Source organism: Festucalex cinctus, chromosome 8, assembly GCF_051991245.1.
Source record: "Festucalex cinctus isolate MCC-2025b chromosome 8, RoL_Fcin_1.0, whole genome shotgun sequence".
Taxonomy (NCBI): Eukaryota; Metazoa; Chordata; class Actinopteri; order Syngnathiformes; family Syngnathidae; genus Festucalex; species Festucalex cinctus.
The window spans coordinates 25,511,259-25,529,061 of record NC_135418.1 but is presented as its reverse complement, the minus strand read 5'-3'; the positions used below and the strand labels follow the sequence as shown (position 1 = coordinate 25,529,061).

Sequence of the window (17,803 nt, the reverse complement as noted above, 5' to 3'; positions counted from 1 at the left end):
TTTTTTTTATTTATTTTTTAACAGATGTGTCCCTTTTATATATTGTGAACATGCCGGTATTGTGGCAGTTTTAATATCACAATATCATGATATTGCCCTTATCGTTACATCCCTACTGCACACTACACATCACAAATGTGTGAATGCATCATACAATTACACGTGGAAGAAAGAAATTATTTTTTAGACATTTGAGCTGGATTCAAGTTCTCAATTTCAATTTAAAGTCACTGTAAAGTTAAATAATAGATTTAGTTCTCAATCCATCATACATGTGAAAATGCAGTAATTGCTGAAATCATTTGCAAAGATTTGGAGCGTACTATGGCCTTCATAACCCGCTGCTTTATAGTCTATTTTTGGCAGCAACTAAATGGCAATTTGTTCCGTTTTCTCTGCCTCCTTTTCTTTCTCTCTTTTTGAGTGACATGACCAATGCTCTCCTGCATCCTGCGAACAAAACAACCCCCCCCCCCCCCCCCCCCCACCCCCCCACCCCCCCACCCTCTCCCGCCTATCCTCATCACCGTCTCAAAGATGTTGAAGGGAACAGAGTAGTGGAACACAAACGATGCCGTGCAGCATTTACGCCAATCATGGCATCAATTTAAAAATAACGAACAACTTACAAATATCGTAATGCATGGCTGCACCCTCTTGATATGAGAGGTTAATGCAAAACTCCATTGCAGCCTTCAGGGATTCGAGATGTTAACACCCGTGTCACATCCCTTCCTCTCATACTCGTGTTGAATTGATCTAGTCACTCACATGACATATTGCACATGTAGAGTGTATTCGTATCATCATAGCATCGTTCCGTAGCACCATTTTAGCACCATGAGCTGTAAGATGAGTTGTCCACTCAACTGATTCATCAGTTAACTTTTTTCCATCTTACGACACCGTATTAAGGGTCACCTAGTGAGGAATAAAAATATAGATCAAGAGATTTAAAGTCATCATGGTGAGATTTAAAGTCATCGTGACAAGATTTAATTTCATCATGAGATTTAAGTCCAGATTTTAACTCATGACGAGATTTAAGCCACCAGGATGAGATTTAAAGTCATCATGACAAGTCGACGAGATTTGTCGTCAGGACAAGATTTAGTTATCGCAACAAGATTTTTTTAAATTGTAGTGACGAGATTTAAACTCATGACGAGATTTAAGCCATCAGGATGAGATTTAAGGTCACCGTGACAAGATTTAAAGACATAGTGGCGAGTTTTAAACTCGACGAGATTTGTCGTCAGGACAAGATTTAGTCATCGCAACAAGATTTTTTTTTAAATTGCAGTGATGAGATTTAAACTCATGATGAGATTTAAGCCATCAGGATGAGATTTAAAGTCATCATGACAAGTCGACGAGATTTGTCGTCAGGACAAGATTTAGTCATCGCAGTGATGAGATTTAAACTCATGATGAGATTTAAGCCATCAGGATGAGATTTAAAGTCATCATGACAAGTCGACGAGATTTGTCGTCAGGACAAGATTTAGTCATCGCAACAAGATTTTTTTTTAAATTGCAGTGATGAGATTTAAACTCATGATGAGATTTAAGCCATCAGGATGAGATTTAAGGTCACCGTGACAAGATTTAAAGACATAGTGGCGAGTTTTAAACTCGACGAGATTTGTCGTCAGGACAAGATTTAGTCATCGCAACAAGATTTTTTTTTAAATTGCAGTGATGAGATTTAAACTCATGATGAGATTTAAGCCATCAGGATGAGATTTAAAGTCATCATGACAAGTCGACGAGATTTGTCGTCAGGACAAGATTTAGTCATCGCAACAAGATTTTTTTTTAAATTGCAGTGATGAGATTTAAACTCATGATGAGATTTAAGCCATCAGGATGAGATTTAAAGTCATGACAAGTCGACGAGATTTGTCGTCAGGACAAGATTTAGACATCGCAACAAGATTTTTTAAATAGTAGTGATGAGATTTAAACTCATGACGAGATTTAAGCCATCAGGATGAGATTTAAAGTCATCATGACAAGTCGACGAGATTTGTCGTCAGGACAAGATTTAGTCATCGCAACAATATTTTTTTTTAAATTGCAGTGATGAGATTTAAACTCATGATGAGATTTAAGCCATCAGGATGAGATTTAAAGTCATCATGACAAGATTTAAAGTCATAGTGGCGAGTTTTAAAGTCGACAAGATTTGTCGTCAAAACAAGATTTAGTCATCGCAACAAGATTTTTTAAATTGCAGTGATGAGATTTAAACTCATGACGAGATTTAAGTCACCATGACAAGATTTAACGTCATCAACTCAGTGACTGTTGACGAAAGAATCCTGGAGTAAGATGGCCGTGGCAACATTTAAGTCAACTTTTCGAAACGTGATCGGTTGACATCGTACTCCAGGATGCTCTTGTCAACTGTCATCACAATGACGACTCTAAATCTCATCGAGACGACTTTAAATGTCGTCATAGTGACTTTAAATCTTATTCTTATTCTTGCTGGGTGACCCTAATACGCCGTCGCACCACCTGGAGGCATCACACGTGAAACGGTGAAATATGAAACAAGTCAGTCTGTTGCAGTTTTTTTTTTTCCCAGCCTTTAACTCGGCTTTGTGACTCACCAGCGTTTTGTATTCCGTCTGCTGCCGGATGAGCTTGTCCTCACTGAGGGAGTAGCGCGCCTCGCCAGTGATGGCGTCGATGGGCCCCTTCTCCATTTGCTGTTTGATGGCACAGAACAGCATGAAGAGGGGCTCGCCGGCGGACTCCTTTTTTGTTTTGGACGGGCGCCCACGCCGCGGATTAGAGGGAAAGGTGCGACAGGAAAGAAAAAATAGAAAGGGGTGGGAAGGAGATGAGGTGAGATAAGATTCTAGGCGTCGAGAAAGACATCAAGCATATTATGGTGGGTGGACGAGTTCTCCAGTCTTGTGCCCTGCAATACTTTAGAGAAAATCATTTTGTCTGTCAGGCTGTGTTATTATCGTGTGGTGTGTTGGCATGACTGTCAATGACAACATGGAATAAGATTGCAATACCTTCATCAACAACAGGTGGTGCTCTGTTTACGAGTTCCGTTTTATATGACGTCGACGTAACCGGAAGGTCATACAGTCTATCAGTAGGCAACCTACGCTAACACACTGCAGCCGTTATTTTAAAATTGGGGGCTCCTGCTCGTGAACAAATCTGAAAATCCTCTGAAAGTTTGTTTGGAGAAGGTCTCCCCAAATTGGGAAAATCTGGGAAGGAGTAGAAGATGGTTTTCACAATTGGTATACAGTATGTATAGTGTACGTGAACCTGATAAAATGCTAATTCATTATCTGTTTAGTTTACTCTTCCTGAACTTGGATGTATTTTAAATAATTTACAAATCAGTTTTGACAATTTCAATATACACCCATGCTAAAGTCATAGTAATAACTGTAAAACCTTACTTGGCCATAAATACCTGTATAACACAATCGAATGAAAACCAGGAAAGACGGGTGCTGCATGGCAATATATAGAGAATAAATAAAATTTCTACTTTAGCTTCACCAATTCTTCAATTGAGAGATGCCAATAATTGATATGGTCTTGACAATGTAATAAGTACTGACATGCTGCTTCGTTGTGAGAAAACTGTTTTCTTACCTTTAGAAATTTGTGGAGCAGGAAGGCAAACCAGTTGGTCAACATCTTCTCCGCCACCGACTCGGTTCTGCGAAGCAAAAGAGGCAGGATCATTTCCAGGGGGGAGCTTTGAGTGCTGTCTGCATCTTTTCTATTTAATTCAACTAAAAGGAGTCTGACAGTGTCGGAACCGAAGACACAACATGTGCAGCCTGCGGCGTTAAAAAAATATTCTGAATCCACTTTCTGGGCCTCAGAAGAGCAAGAGTGCGTCACTTTTTTTTTTGTGACATCGTCTACAGGAGGGACAGCTGTGCGTCGCCACTGGGCGGCTTGAACACGTGTCCAGATGCCTTCGTGCGCTGTTTACACTTCTTTTTAATGAGCTTCGCTTCAGATTGACGTAGCCACCCGTGGTGAAGAAACGAGTCATTAAGCATTCAGCAGGCCGGCCGCGCTGCTGGGAAAACAATCTGGAGATAGCCAAAGATGCGGGAGGGAAGGTGACAGCGGAAGAGGCGGCCGAATATTTCATGAGTGGCACATTGGAAGATAAGCGAGACTGACAAGGACTCTGCCGCCGCTGTACTCGCTCTCCCCCATTAGGTTGTCATCCCGTTCCAGTCCGCCCTGACTCTTTCCATCACTGGAACCGCTGCTGTCCTTCACCTGTCTGCTCAGGCGCCCCGACGTCTCGGGTTCTCAAATGGCGGTTACACACTGCTGAAGACAGGCTGGCCTGCCTTAAACGTGACCTAGTTACTCACCCATCAGAAGCGCATGGAAAGGGCCTAGACTGGAAAGAACAATGCATGATGAATTATCAATGCTAAAAGACGAATGGTGCTGAAGGAGGCGGATTTAGATAATATGTGGGATTCCATTCCAAGATGGCCCTCATTAGAGTCCCCTACTAATAGGGGACCATGTCACAAATATTTGGTAGACATATTCATGTTAAACAGTCACCCATCCCCGAGCTTTCCTGGCTGCTCGGGAATTAGAGGGAATGCTAGCTGCTAAGCTAACTGGCTCTGCAACAGCTACAAGGTGCCACAGAATAGCTAGCGCTGCTAAACACTGACCTTCCATGGTACAGAAGTGGTCCTCTGACTAATCCTCACTCATTGTGGCAAAAAAGATCTCACAGATATTATCACCAAAGAAGGATGGGGAGCTAGGAATGCCGCACAATGAGCAAGAAGAAAGAACAGGAGGAGGAGAGGTGTTAGCGGCTAAGCTAACGAGAAATGTAAAGTGGCGAAATATCAGGACAAAACAAAGTCTCAAAAACTCATGCTATATATTGTACAGGAAGTTGGACAGTTTGGCTGGAAGTTGCCATTTTGGATTAATTCCAAGTCTTGTACTTTGACAAACTTCAATTAAAAGAAGGTATCCTAGACCAGTGACAACTACTGTAGTATGTCATGGCACATTAGTGGCTCCTGGGAGATTTTTATCTGTCGTGTGAAATTACTAAATTTCCCTAAAAGAGAGAGTTCAGCGTGTTAGAGCTGCTAGCAATATTTAAATTTAGCGTCACGTCACTAAGCCCCCATCCCCGAGCACCTACCCTCATTTACGTGCATGAGCATGATTCTCAAACATTCATGATGGCATGTGATTATGAATAAGCGATATTCAGCTAGCATTTGCACTGTGCTCAGGTCAACGTTAGCCACAGCTGCTATGTTGGTAGCATAACTTACGTGGAATGGAAGTATATCACTGCATTTGATCAGTTTGGTTTTTTTTTGTACAATCAATCAAAAATGATACGTACTCATCGAACAGAAATGTTAATTCTGTATCACTTCTAAATCTCTCTGCTTCTATTTGCTAGTCAGTTGTTGGCATCAGAGGGACGGGCATTTCTGTATGTTTTTTTTTCTTCTTTTCTTTCTAATACAAAAGGTGGATACGTTGCCAGTTTCGGCAAAGCATCTGGGGCCCAAGGTAACGGGTCAGCGTGAGGCCGCAGGAGTGTGCCTGGCTGCTATGTGAGTGCATGGCAAAGGATTGACACCTCGTCAGTCACACCTTCTGCCGCTGTTTGACACGGTAGCTTCTAAAAAATCAAAACTGTGGTCGGCTACAAAATAGGGCCAGATGAGGGCTGATTTGTTTCGTTTTTTTGTACATCATTTCACTCACATATGACTAAAATGTTTTCTAAAATTGCAAACGCCCCATTTATTAAATAATACAGTACACTGTATCTTGTTCATCTATCTATGCCAGCGATGTATGATGACACAGGCAGAACAGTTGAATATTCACTGTCCGAGACGGATGAGAGATGCTACAACTGTGAAACTTTTTTGCGTACAGCATCGATTGTGGACACGTTTAGTATCCGCAATGAAAAGGGTGCGAGGGCCCACTCATGCAATTTTTGAAAAGTCTTCACCTTCATGAAGCTTGTCATTTAAAAAAAAATCACAATTTTCCATTTCGAGTAGTGCCATGACATTTTCCCTTAAGTGCACTGGCTTACCTGCGCAGCAGCAGCTTGGGGTGGTTCTTGCTCTCCAGGTTGCGCTCGATCAGGTCCGAGAGCAGGTGTTTGAGGATGTCGGTGGCGTACTCCAGCCGCCCCTGCAGCGCCGTCATGATGAGCGAGGCCACGTAGCCCCGGTCCCGCATGGAGAAGGAGCGCTGCAGCTCCAGCGTGCGAATGAACGTCAGCAGGAAGACTTTGTTGTTCACCAGCTGCGCAAACTGCTTCAAGGCCTTTTCCACGCTCGCCTGCCCGCTCCCTGGCACCTGCACGCATCATCCCGTCGCGCACTTCAGATGAGATTGCTTGATTGTGTTATCCAGGGAGCAGAAGCGTTTGAAAGCTTTTGATTTATAACAGAGATATGCAACGTAAATATCTCTCAGGATGGACACAACAGATTGCACGAGAATGTAAAAATAGTTGTTTATCAGTTGCGATAGAGACGTGTTTTTAATCTTTGTGTGCCTTTGCAATGTGCTCCATTAATTTAAAGAGATTTCTAAACTATATAGGAGGGAATTGTGGAGGTATCGCATGAAAACTGTGTTTCACCATTTTAGTGTCCTGATTTTTTGGGTGTGGCTAAAACTGTATTACAGCGGCAATGCGAAGTACGTCAGCTTCTACACACAAGAAGCTTTTATCAACGCAGCTCCATCTGTTGGTTTTGACAAAGGACTGCGGTACTTGTGAAATTATTATTAGTTTTTGTTCTACACTTTTTATCTGGTTCTGCAACAATTATATTGGGTGCCTCTATTAAATTTGGGTTATGTTTTTTGTCATTTGTTTTAAAAAACATCCATAAATCAAAACAAAGTCTTTCACGTTGTGCCAAAAAATAGGTTTTCTACTAATTCCATCCTTTGAATTTCTTTTCAAAATGTTTTTTTTTCCATAAACTTTGGGATTTTACCCGTTTTTTAAATTAATTATTATTATTATTTATTTTTTTTACATCTTCCATGTATTTTTTTTGTGGAAAATGTTTATTGAATGTCATCAATTAATTTTTTTTTTTTTTTTTAGAATTTATTTTCTCAAATGCATTTCAGTAGGCATCAATTTATCACATAGTTTTGTCTTTGTGGGCTGGCCTGGTCCCTATCCCCCACAAGTAGTGGGGGTCAACTGTACATTACTTTCATCTATCTAGCTAGCTAGCTAGCTAGCTAGTAGCTACCTACCTACCTAGCTAGCTAGCTAGCTAGCTACCTAGCTAGCTACCTAGCTAGCTACCTACCTACCTAGCTAGCTACCTAGCTAGCTAGCTACCTACCTACCTACCTATCTATCCATTTATTATTAATTAAATGTATTTAATTATTTATTTTATTATTTCACTTCATTTTATTTATTTTTTTTACAGTGTATCCTGACTAGTCTTTTAGAAAGAGTACATTTTTCATCTTCAACTCTTGTCAATACTCCTGGCTACAGGCTTGGTGTTCTCCCAAAAAAAAAAAAAAAAAGCATAAAAAAAGACTTTACAGGGGAAAACACATCAAGCGCTGCCTTAAAATAACTACAAAAAGTATCTTTTGAAAAAGTTTTGAGAGATGAGATGGATTGGCGGTCGCACTGAATGATTTGACTGCGCTGCTGAAAGTCGGTGAGGCTGCAAACTCCAGCAGCTGCTGCGACATGAAACAAACCCAAGACAAACCGCCGAGCGCCAGCTCGCGTTTGCTTACGCCGCTCTGTTTGACAGCACTTTTGACAGCCGCGGCCGAGAATACTCAAGCAATCGTCTCCGTTGTAGATCGGAGACTTAAGGTGGAGATGTGAGGGGTTTTCAAACGTTACCTTGGATGCATCTCACCTCCAGTTCTCTGAGCACAGGGTGGTCATCCATGCCAGGGAAGAGAACCCTCATGGCATACGTGCGGTAGTCCAGATAGGGGATGCCTGCCCGGTCCAGGTCGCTTGTCAGCTCGTTGATGTCGGTCTGCAGCTCAGCGAAGGCTTCACAAAGCACAGAAATACAGTCAGAATTTCAAAAATTGCACCTAATTATACCGTATTTTCCGCACTATAAGGCGCACCTTCAATGAATGACATATTTTACAAATTTTTCCATATATAAGGCGCTACAGTAGAGGCTGGGGTTACGTTATGCATCCATTAGATGGTGCTGCGCTAAAGGGAACGTCAACAACACAGTCAGATAGGTCAGTCAAACTTTAATAGATTACAAACCAGCTTTCTGACAACTCCATTCACTCCCAAAATGAATAAACAGCTGTTTTATTATTTTCTCTGAGGTAAAGTATTAGTATTAGCTAGTGATCCAAGATGGCGGGATCTTCTGCGCATGCGCGTCACCGATCGTGCAGGGTCATCGATAGCGTCTTGACAGCGAGACCTGTTGCGGCTCAATATTGATCCATATAGAAGGCGCACTGGATTATAAGGCGCACTGGATTATAAGGCGCATGGTCAGCTTTTGAAAAAATTGAAGGCTTTTAGGTGCGCCTTATAGTCGTGAAAATACGGTACACCAAGAACTGATTGCCTGTCAATCACAAGCCCCTTTTACACAAGCCCACTTAGCTCCTTCCTAACAAGCAAAGTCGAGACGTATCGCTTCAACACACTTGCTCGACAAGTTACTACTTTCCTATTAGCCAGGACTTTGATGCCATCTTGTGGCATGCCTTCCCATGTCCCACTTATTCCACGTTCCTCACCCTCCTTGCACTCCAGTGCCACTCGCGACTCCAGGTTGTCCATCTGCAGCTGCAGCCGCTTCAATGTCAGGTCGTTCTCGTGCGACTTGCGTCTGTAGGCCAGCAGGACGATGACCACCACCACCAGAAGCAGCCCACCCCCGGCAGTGATGCTCATGATGGCGGGCAGCGTGAGGAGGCTGTCGGAGCGGATGTGGACTTCGCCCGGAGAGATGTGAAGTCCTCCCACTTGGACCTGGTCAAAGGCAATGAGGAATAGTGTCACATAGCCATGGGGGGAATCAATTCAAAATTGTAAAGCGCTTGGCAAAATGTCACAAGATTTCAAACACCTTGCAATCAGCTAGTTTGTGCGGAAGCGTAAGGACACGTCAACGTCATAATTGGGTACCACCTACTATTTCAGGCAACCTAGCCCTCTAATATGGCTATTTACTGGATTTATGACTTTGTTCGTGATGGATTATGGTGCATTTGGGTTACACCTTAAGAATGAAATTGTTATGAACTGTCACAGTTGAGACTGGTTGAACAGTGCATCTTATGGTTGGAGCCTTGGTGCACTCCATTTAGCCTCAATGTTACTAATGACGTAGAAGCGGTCATTTTTTAATTTTGTGCTAAACACGAGCAGTTGCATCAAAGTATTTTTCATACAAATACGAAGGAATGTTTGCCGCAAAACAACACTGCTCATCCCCTCAAATATTCTTCGATTGGAATTGGGACCTTAGACAAGGTGGATGAAATTCTAAACGGTAAAAAAGAATGTAAGGAAAATCTTACTGGGACATCCGAAATTAATTTGGTTTTAATCAGAGGCACCTTAAATGGGGGCAGGTATTATTTTGAACACAGTCCACATTCTAGCTTTAAAAGGGTGTGCACACTTATGCAATTACCATCTCAGTTGTTTATTTTTGCTTCCACTCTGAAAAAGATTTAAAATGAAGTTTAGTTGCATTGTACAGGTTATACTCTAGGTAGAAAATTTTTAAATGAATTATCTTGGTCTCGTTTTTTTGTATCAACAAATGTTGCCATTTAAACAGCGGTGTGAAGACTTTTTATATCTACTATATTCAAATTTGTCGCCACCATAGGAAAAGAGCGACGTCATGAACCGGACTCTTTGTAGAGATAAAACTGTACGAACAAGCTCGGCTACTACAAGCAATATTGATTTGAAGACAATCTGGTAAATTGTTGGATACGTGGTTAGGAACGTATCGTATCCAGGCCTTATTATGTTGGATATCGTTTATCGATGAGCTTCAACACTTCTCTCGAAGAAGAATGTTGGGGTTTTTATTGTATTTCATCCGCTTTGCAACCAATAGACCACTTGGTAGTAGTAGCAAACCTCTCTGTAGGGGGACACGGGTTCTTTATTGCCGATATACTTTTTAAAAATCCCCTCTCAAAGTCAGGAGAAATACAAGCCAGCCATGGATCGTTTCTTTTGCCCGTGGCCTTGTAGTCTTTGGAAAACTTTAAAGTCGCTTGAGATTAGTTTTGCTGCTGTTGTGGTTTTCAAGCTTTTTTTTCCCCCAATTTGTGCAAGGGCGCCTGTCAATAACTGCGCGGGGCGAAGTGCTGTTGCAATTGGCTGGCAAGCGGACCGTAAATGACTCACAGTGACAAGAGACAAAGCCTCCCGTTGACCCACAAAACACGGCAACATGGCAAATGTGCGCTGACCCACATCCACACCGTGCAAGTCATCAGACGGCGGCGACGCGATAAGACTGACCAGGACTTTGTGCTGGCCGGTGAGGTTGGGCGGCTCGCAGAGCAGCTGCGTGTCGGACACAGTGAGGGAGCAGGGCGTGTCCCCGATCAGCACCGTGTAGTTGAGCCGGGCGCCGCCCGACGCCGATGGCACCAGGTTACGACCCTGCGTCGCGGAAAAAGCGAGAAATTAAAAACTGCTGAACAGCGGCAAGGTTTTTTTTTTTTTTTTTTTTTTTTTTTTCTCTCGCCGTGCAGCAGATACAGCCGAGGGCGGCTAATTTGATTACTGCTGAATTGCATTAGCATATAAATGATCATCGCGGATAAGAATTAATCTGGACTAATTCTTTAAAACCCATTTTGCAAAATGAAAGACCCCCCCCCAAATTCAATGTTGTTTACGGTGTTCTGATTTCAATTGTTTATAATGCAAATTTCGGTTAATTCGATTCATCAGCTCTCTTGGAGACGATGCCGCCAGATGATACAAGGTGTTCTCTGATCCTTAAAAAGTATTACATTTACGCATAATCCTTAAATCTACCCTTCAAAGGTATTAACATATTATGATTATTATGATTATGAAAAAAAAAAAACACCATTTTGGCAATTATTGAAATCACGATTATTCAAACGATTATTTTTTTTGGCACAAAAGAAAGTTTAAGCATTTAAAAATATTAAGACCAATTTAAAAACAAATACAAACACTAATTATGTAAGTTCCTTTCGGAACACACATAATTTTTATTTATTTATTTATGTTGGCAGAAATTTGAAATTGGAGTGCAGATTGTGCAGGACAATTATTTTCTGGTGCAAAACAAGAAGTTGTTTACACATTTAAAAATATTAAGACAAATTAAAAACAAATAGAAACATTGTAATTATGTAAGTTCCTTTTGGACCAAACAAAATTTATAATAATATATATTTATCATAATATATACTGTATTTGTTTATTTATGTTGGCAAAAACTTGAAGTTACAGTGCAGCATGTGCACTGTGCAGTAGGAAGATTTTTTTTGGTACAAAACAAGAAAATGTTTAAATGTAAAAAACAAATAAAAAAAATATTAAGACAAATCACTACAATTTTGCAAGTTCCTTTTCGATGAAACCAAATTTATTAAATTAGTTATTTTAAAATTAAAAAAAAAGAAAAAAGGTGCATGTGTATAAATTTGAACAACTAAAAAATTAGTCTTTTATTTTTATTTTTTTATTTTTTTTACAATTATGCTGACTGTGGAGTGTAATAATTGTAATCGTAATTGAATTTTGCAGCCCTGCTAAGAAACAATAAATGCTGCAAGCTAAGATGGACAGCAATTAAAAATGAGCAGCCACGTTTGGTCCAGGAGGCTTTTTATCAAAGGAGATGTGTGAGACAGAGGAAGCAGCCAATTACGTTGTGATCCTGAAACATGAATGGAAGATGACTTAATGGGATTAGGTGTATTGATCCTTGAAAGGACCATTTGATAGTCCAGGAAGATAATGCATCTTTGGGCCTTTACTGTCATCAGTGACGGGAAAAGCACTCAACTGATCAATATTTCCGTCGCAGGCTTTTTTTTTTTTTTTTTTTTTTTTGTGTGTGGACCAGTGAAAAAAATGGGTGGTCAAACCATAATTTTATTTTCAATTAAGGATATATAAACTCTATCATGGACATACACAGGTCGTCTAGTATGAGTCCGGTAAGTTTAATGGCAGGAAGATTGAAAACAAAATGTCAGCTCCTCCAACCGCAAGGACAATTGTGATTATGTATTCCCGACTCTGCTGTTACCAAGCAACCTGGTGGTCGCCGGATGGAACACCAAAATGCATAAAGACAACTATGTCAAAGTTGGATGATTGATGAATTTTTTTTTTGCTGCACTAGATATGAACATTGCATCTAAACCCCAAATCCTAAGCTTAATTTAAACACCAAATGTAACCCTAACCTTCACTTTAATCCAACCCTAAACCGAATCCCGACCAAAGCTAACCTATTTTACCCCAACCAACCACTAACCCTAATTTTTAATTTCACACAAATTATAACACTAAACCTTAAAACAGGAGTGTCCAAACTTTTTCATTTGAGGGCCACATACAGAAACTCAGAAGGATGCAAGGGCCACATTATGTTATGAAAAGAAATTGTGTTTAGTCCTAAAAATTGTACAAATAATTTATTTGTGCGTTTGCATATTTAGAAAAATGGTACAGTATATAAACCAATTTATTTGTAATTTGGCAGTAGGGTTATTATAGTTTTGGAATTTTTTATTTTAGTTAGTTTTTATTAGTTTTAGTTTTTTAATAAATGCTTAATTTTAGTTTAGTTTTAGTTAGTTTCAATATTAGTAATAGTTGTTTTTTTTTTTTGATGTGTGTGCGCAATATTTAAAAACACCATGGGAGCGATGTCATCCGTAGGTGCTTTTCTATTGGCTGCTGCTAGATGGCGTCACTTCTGTGTGACATACTTTCAAATGTCATTATTCAGGTTGATATCAAAATAAGAAAAAAATCACACCAAAGACTAAAACGAAGGACATTTTTGCTATAATTATAGTTTTAATTAGTTTTGGAAACATAAAATGTAATTTCAGTTAGTTTTTTAAAAAGCATTTTCGTTTTTATTTTATTTCGTTAACGAAATTGCTTTTTTGACTTATAGTTATTTCGTTAGTTTTAGTTAACTAAAATAACCTTTAATAGCACCCGTGTTTTTCGACACCCTCCCTTCTTACTTTGACCATCTCCAAACATTTTTGGTTTTATTTTATTTGAACTGAGTCAAATGCCATTTTTAGCATATGTCGCGGGCCACAAAAAATTGGACGGCGGGCCGCAAATGTCCCCCGGGGCCGTAGTTTGGACACCGCTGCCTTAAAATCTAACCAGCACCCCAAATTCCGTTGATGACCGTCCCGATAGCCGCTAACGTACTTTTAGGATGATGGGAGCGCCCGGTTTCTGCTCCAGGATGCCCGACAGGCTGAGGGGCTCCAGGTAAGGGTTGGGGTAGTAGACGAAGCTGCTGTTGCTGTAGGTGAGCAGCGCTTGGACGTTGTTGAAAACGAAGCCAAACTCGTCCACGTGCTTGACGCTCTCCGCTTGGCCGCCGTCGTACTCGAACTGCAGCGACGGCGCGAAGCAGCTGATGGTGGTCGTATTCAGCACTTTGCACACCTGTGCGCACGAGTCAGATACAAGTTACCAAAAGGTGCAATAGTACACGGCCGATTTCGAGAGTAAATTTTACTTGCTATATTAGGTCCTAGACGAAACGACAACAACAACAAAAGTCACTCAAGGGTTGAGGAACGAAGGCAGAACCTTCAGGTTGGGAGATGGCCAATCAACCCACGGTTTATCGTTGCTGTCAGGTGCAATCCTTACCTCAGGTCTTTTTTTGGTTTCCTTTTGGACACACCATCAATGTTATCCAACAGTAGGCGTGGCATAGCCCATGTGATAGAGTGGCCATCTTCCATGCTGAAGGTTGTGGGATTGTTCCTGAACCCTTGAGTGATTTTTTTTTTTTTTAATTATATACAATATTTTACTCTCTTCTTCTCTCTTTACTCTGTTTAGACTGGGACCGAATATAGTTTTTTTTTATTTATTTTTTTACAAATTGGACATTTGTATTGTATTCCACCATATTAGCATGTTCATGTACTCAAGGTGACTTCCAAGAGTCTGTTTTGATCTCTTCACTCACGTTTATCTTGCAGAATTGTCATTGTCCAAATGCTGATAACTGCTTCCTGAAAGATGTCTGTCACGGATGTTTTTATCACCCTCATTATTTTCCTCATTAAACTACTCAAAATCTATACGACCTTAAAGTTTCAACTGTGCAGACTGAATTATCAGCATCAAAGCATTTTTTTTATTATTATTATTGTTATCTCAGCTTTTGCACCGAATGGTTTCAAGTCGCCGTCTTTAAATTTCAAAGCTTTTTTTTTTTTTTTTTTTTTTTTTTTTTTTTTTTCTCCATCCATCCACGCTGTGTTTTAGAGATATTTACGATAGAACCGCCGGCCTCATTAAATTCGTCTGTGACCCTCTTTCTCGGCAGTTGATACGTGTCAAAGGTCAACTATAAGCCTCTCTCAGATGGCGGCGCTGCCAGCGGTTCTGTCAAACATGCAGTTTGCAATTTAGCAGCTCAAGAACCCGGGCGGGCCGGGCATCATTAACGTGCCATTTAATTGGCTCGCAGCAGGGCGCTGTCTACGCACATTATTGTGCAGCTTAGCGGCTTCTCTTACGTTTGCGTCATCGTGTGTCGGGGTCATGTCGAAAACTGTTGATGTTGTACTATGTTACCGATTTGGTCATTGTTTCCCAAAGTTAAAACAGATGTTTGCAAATGTCTTATTTTGATTAGACACGGAAGATAATCAGTCTTTTTTTCATGAAGGAGCACAGAAATCAGTGAACAATTATTATGCTGAAATCAGATATGGACTATATTAGATTTAAAAAAATTTTTAAAAAAATCGGCCCCAAACGATTACTCATTTATTAAAATAGTTGTCAATTAATTTTAGAATCGATTAGTTGTCGATTAACCGACTAATTTTGACAGCTCTATATGGAACATTATGGATATTGACACAACAAATGACTTAATATTAACACATTCACTGCCAGCCCAGCAAAAATGCATTTGACGTCTTTTTCCGCCAATGGCAGTCAATGACTTAAGATGAGATGTAACCAAAATTGATGGATTTTTAAGCAACATTTGCCTTAAAAAAAAAAAAAAAAAAAAAAAAAAAAAGGAAAAAAGGAGGCTGCAATATAATCACAAAATATATTGGCACATTGTGTTTAACACATTCACTGCCAGCCCAGCAAAAATGCATTATTTGACGTATTTTTCCGTCAATGGCAGTCAATGAGTTAAATGCCATATTGGAATAAGCCATTCTATATGCAGCCTCTTTCTGACCGCGAACAAGGTAAAGCTGAGACTTGGGCCTTAGACAAGGTCTAGGACAGGGGCCTCCAAGTTCGGTCCTCGAGAGCCCCTATCCAGCCTGTTTTCCTTTATTTTTATTTTTATTTTATTTTTTTTATTGTGTATTTTTATTTTTTTAGTATTTATTTATTTATTTATTTATTTATTTGTATTTTATTTATTTTTTTTTATTTTTTTATTTTTTTCCATGTCTCCGTCCTTCAGCACAGCTGAATCTAATGATCAAGCTAACCAGCAAGCTTTGCAGAAGCCTGATAACGATCCCAATCATGAATCAGGTGTGTTAGTGGAGAGAAACATGGAAAACAGGCTGGATAGGGGCTCTCGAGGACTGAACTTGGAGACCCCTGCTCTAGGGAATTACAAGCAGTTCGAAATAGCAATTAGTGTTAACGCAACAGCTAGGCGAGCAAAACAATAAAACAACGTCAGGAAAAGCCTACTCAGACTGACATTTATTTGGGGTAAATCAGAGACATCTTAGTTTAATTTAAATTGTGGCAGGTGTGTACTGACTCCCATTCAACATGATTTGAATTATTGGTTAATTCTGAACAAAGCCACGTCTCGAGGGGTCAAATCCAGGTCCAGACAGTAAAAATCCTGCCACAGTTTGGCTTCAGCCACAGGTGCTTCTAATCAAACGGCAAGAAAACGAGCTCCCGTGCTGCCGATTGAGTCGAAGCAACAGTCAAAACAGAGATTTTGCTGTTGGTTTGACCACACCACGACAAGATTTATCTTTCATTGTTGCCGCCTTAGCTATGTCGCTATGCTAGCTCATCTGTACAATGACAGCTTTTAAGTCCAGCAAGTTATATTGTCCACTAAAAGAGAAAGTAAATCAAAATACTAGAAAACTATCACAATGAATAAGTCCAAGCTATAATGAGTCGTGTGTTGAAAGACAGGCTTAGCAGCTTGAAAATCTCCTTCGATCGTCATTGCTCAAACGTAAACAACTTCATTAGAGGTTCAGTGCAGCGCGTTAGGCGTCGTCTGACTCACATTGACAGACTCGTGGCCGGCGTATTTGACTCGGACTCGCGGCTCCTGCACCACGTCCAGGTTGGTCCCGGTCACCGTCAGCGTGGTGTGGCCGCTACGTGGAGGGGAAAAAAAAAAGAGCGCTGATTATCGGTCCGAGTCATGCTGCTCCAAACTGTTTAGCTAATTAGAGTGACTAATGCAGATGGATGTGTCTTTGCAAGCCTTCGAACCCAATGTTTTCCTCAGAGGCGGCGGCGGTACACATTCGGAGAAGCTGGCAAAGCGCCGCGCTCTTTGTTATTGGGCGGAGTGTCGGATGAAACGGGGGGGAACCAGCTGGCTTCTATTTTTGTATTGAGTAGCATGAATGCAGGAGCTGTTTGTTTACATATCCGCACGGGTGTGATGAGGTTACAATGAACGACTCGCTCTGATCTTTTTGCGTAACCTGTGCACCGGCGCAATCTCGCAGCTCAGCGTGTAAAAAAAAAACTCAAGTCGGAGAGGAGAATTGAACATGTCCACTCAGATGACGTGCCAAAAATCCTGTCGGCTCACACTTCAAAGACTGCAGCTAAGCTCGCATAGGCTCATGGTGGGACTGTGCATCCAAGATGAGACGTTTTGATTGCATCTCCGCAGAGCTCCTTGGCGATAAGACAGTCTTTCGCCCTCTCTGGTCTTAATCTACAAGGAAAAGGCGCTAAACTAAGTTTGGTCCTTTATTAACTTTTACTCCCAAAAACGTATAAAAACGTTCTATTTTAAATCATGTCATAGTCCCAAAAACGTATTTATACGTTTTTTTGTTTTTGATTTTTAAATGCTAGAATATATAGAAGGCTTTGATGCAGCCTCTGACCTGAATGTCGTTTAAAGCAATGGTATTACTTACAAAAAACGGCCAGCAGGTGGCAGCAGATTATAAGAAATCAGCCAGGGCCATGTTGCAACAAGCTCTTTTCCCCAGTGTTTTCAACAGATTTGTGAATAATGATGGAATTTAGCTATATCCTAATGCTAATTGCTGCAAAACGGAAACGGGCAAAAATATACTTTTTTTTTTTTTCTGATAAAAGAAGATACTCGAATCTTTCTTTTGGTAGGTTCCATGTTTTTATAGCAATAGAACACAATATTCTGTGGGCTTTGCAAAATCAGTCAAAATCTAGTAAAACAGCCGTGAGCAAAGTGGGTTGCTTCAGTGCAAAATGACAAGTTTCCAGCTCGACAAAGTTCAACATTCAAATCGGCTGTTGACAATTAAA

General features: G+C 40.5%; 2 protein-coding genes across 6 annotated transcripts in view; one reads left to right on the top strand and one right to left on the bottom strand.

Moving 5' to 3' along the window:
- The window catches only part of ora1 (olfactory receptor class A related 1), a 192,906-nt gene that overhangs the window by 48,430 nt on the left and 126,673 nt on the right, over nucleotides 1-17,803 (top strand). For 2 of the 5 annotated variants that reach the window (XR_013284733.1, XR_013284735.1), the window contains one exon: nucleotides 3,643-5,832. The exons of the other annotated variants lie outside the window; for them this stretch is intronic. The gene's annotated coding sequence lies outside the window, so the exon portion shown is untranslated. Of the gene's footprint in view, nucleotides 1-3,642; nucleotides 5,833-17,803 lie in introns of those variants that run through there. 5 annotated transcript variants of the gene reach the window in all.
- LOC144024318 (plexin-A2-like) overlaps nucleotides 1-17,803 on the bottom strand; it is a 121,669-nt gene that overhangs the window by 11,481 nt on the left and 92,385 nt on the right. The window contains exons 17-24 of the mRNA XM_077530519.1: nucleotides 16,554-16,647; nucleotides 13,496-13,738; nucleotides 10,565-10,708; nucleotides 8,812-9,046; nucleotides 7,944-8,086; nucleotides 6,116-6,384; nucleotides 3,637-3,703; nucleotides 2,619-2,765 (exon numbers count right to left, since the gene is read on the bottom strand). Coding sequence (XP_077386645.1) covers nucleotides 2,619-2,765; nucleotides 3,637-3,703; nucleotides 6,116-6,384; nucleotides 7,944-8,086; nucleotides 8,812-9,046; nucleotides 10,565-10,708; nucleotides 13,496-13,738; nucleotides 16,554-16,647 — 1,342 coding nt within the window. The remainder of the gene's footprint in view (nucleotides 1-2,618; nucleotides 2,766-3,636; nucleotides 3,704-6,115; nucleotides 6,385-7,943; nucleotides 8,087-8,811; nucleotides 9,047-10,564; nucleotides 10,709-13,495; nucleotides 13,739-16,553; nucleotides 16,648-17,803) is intronic.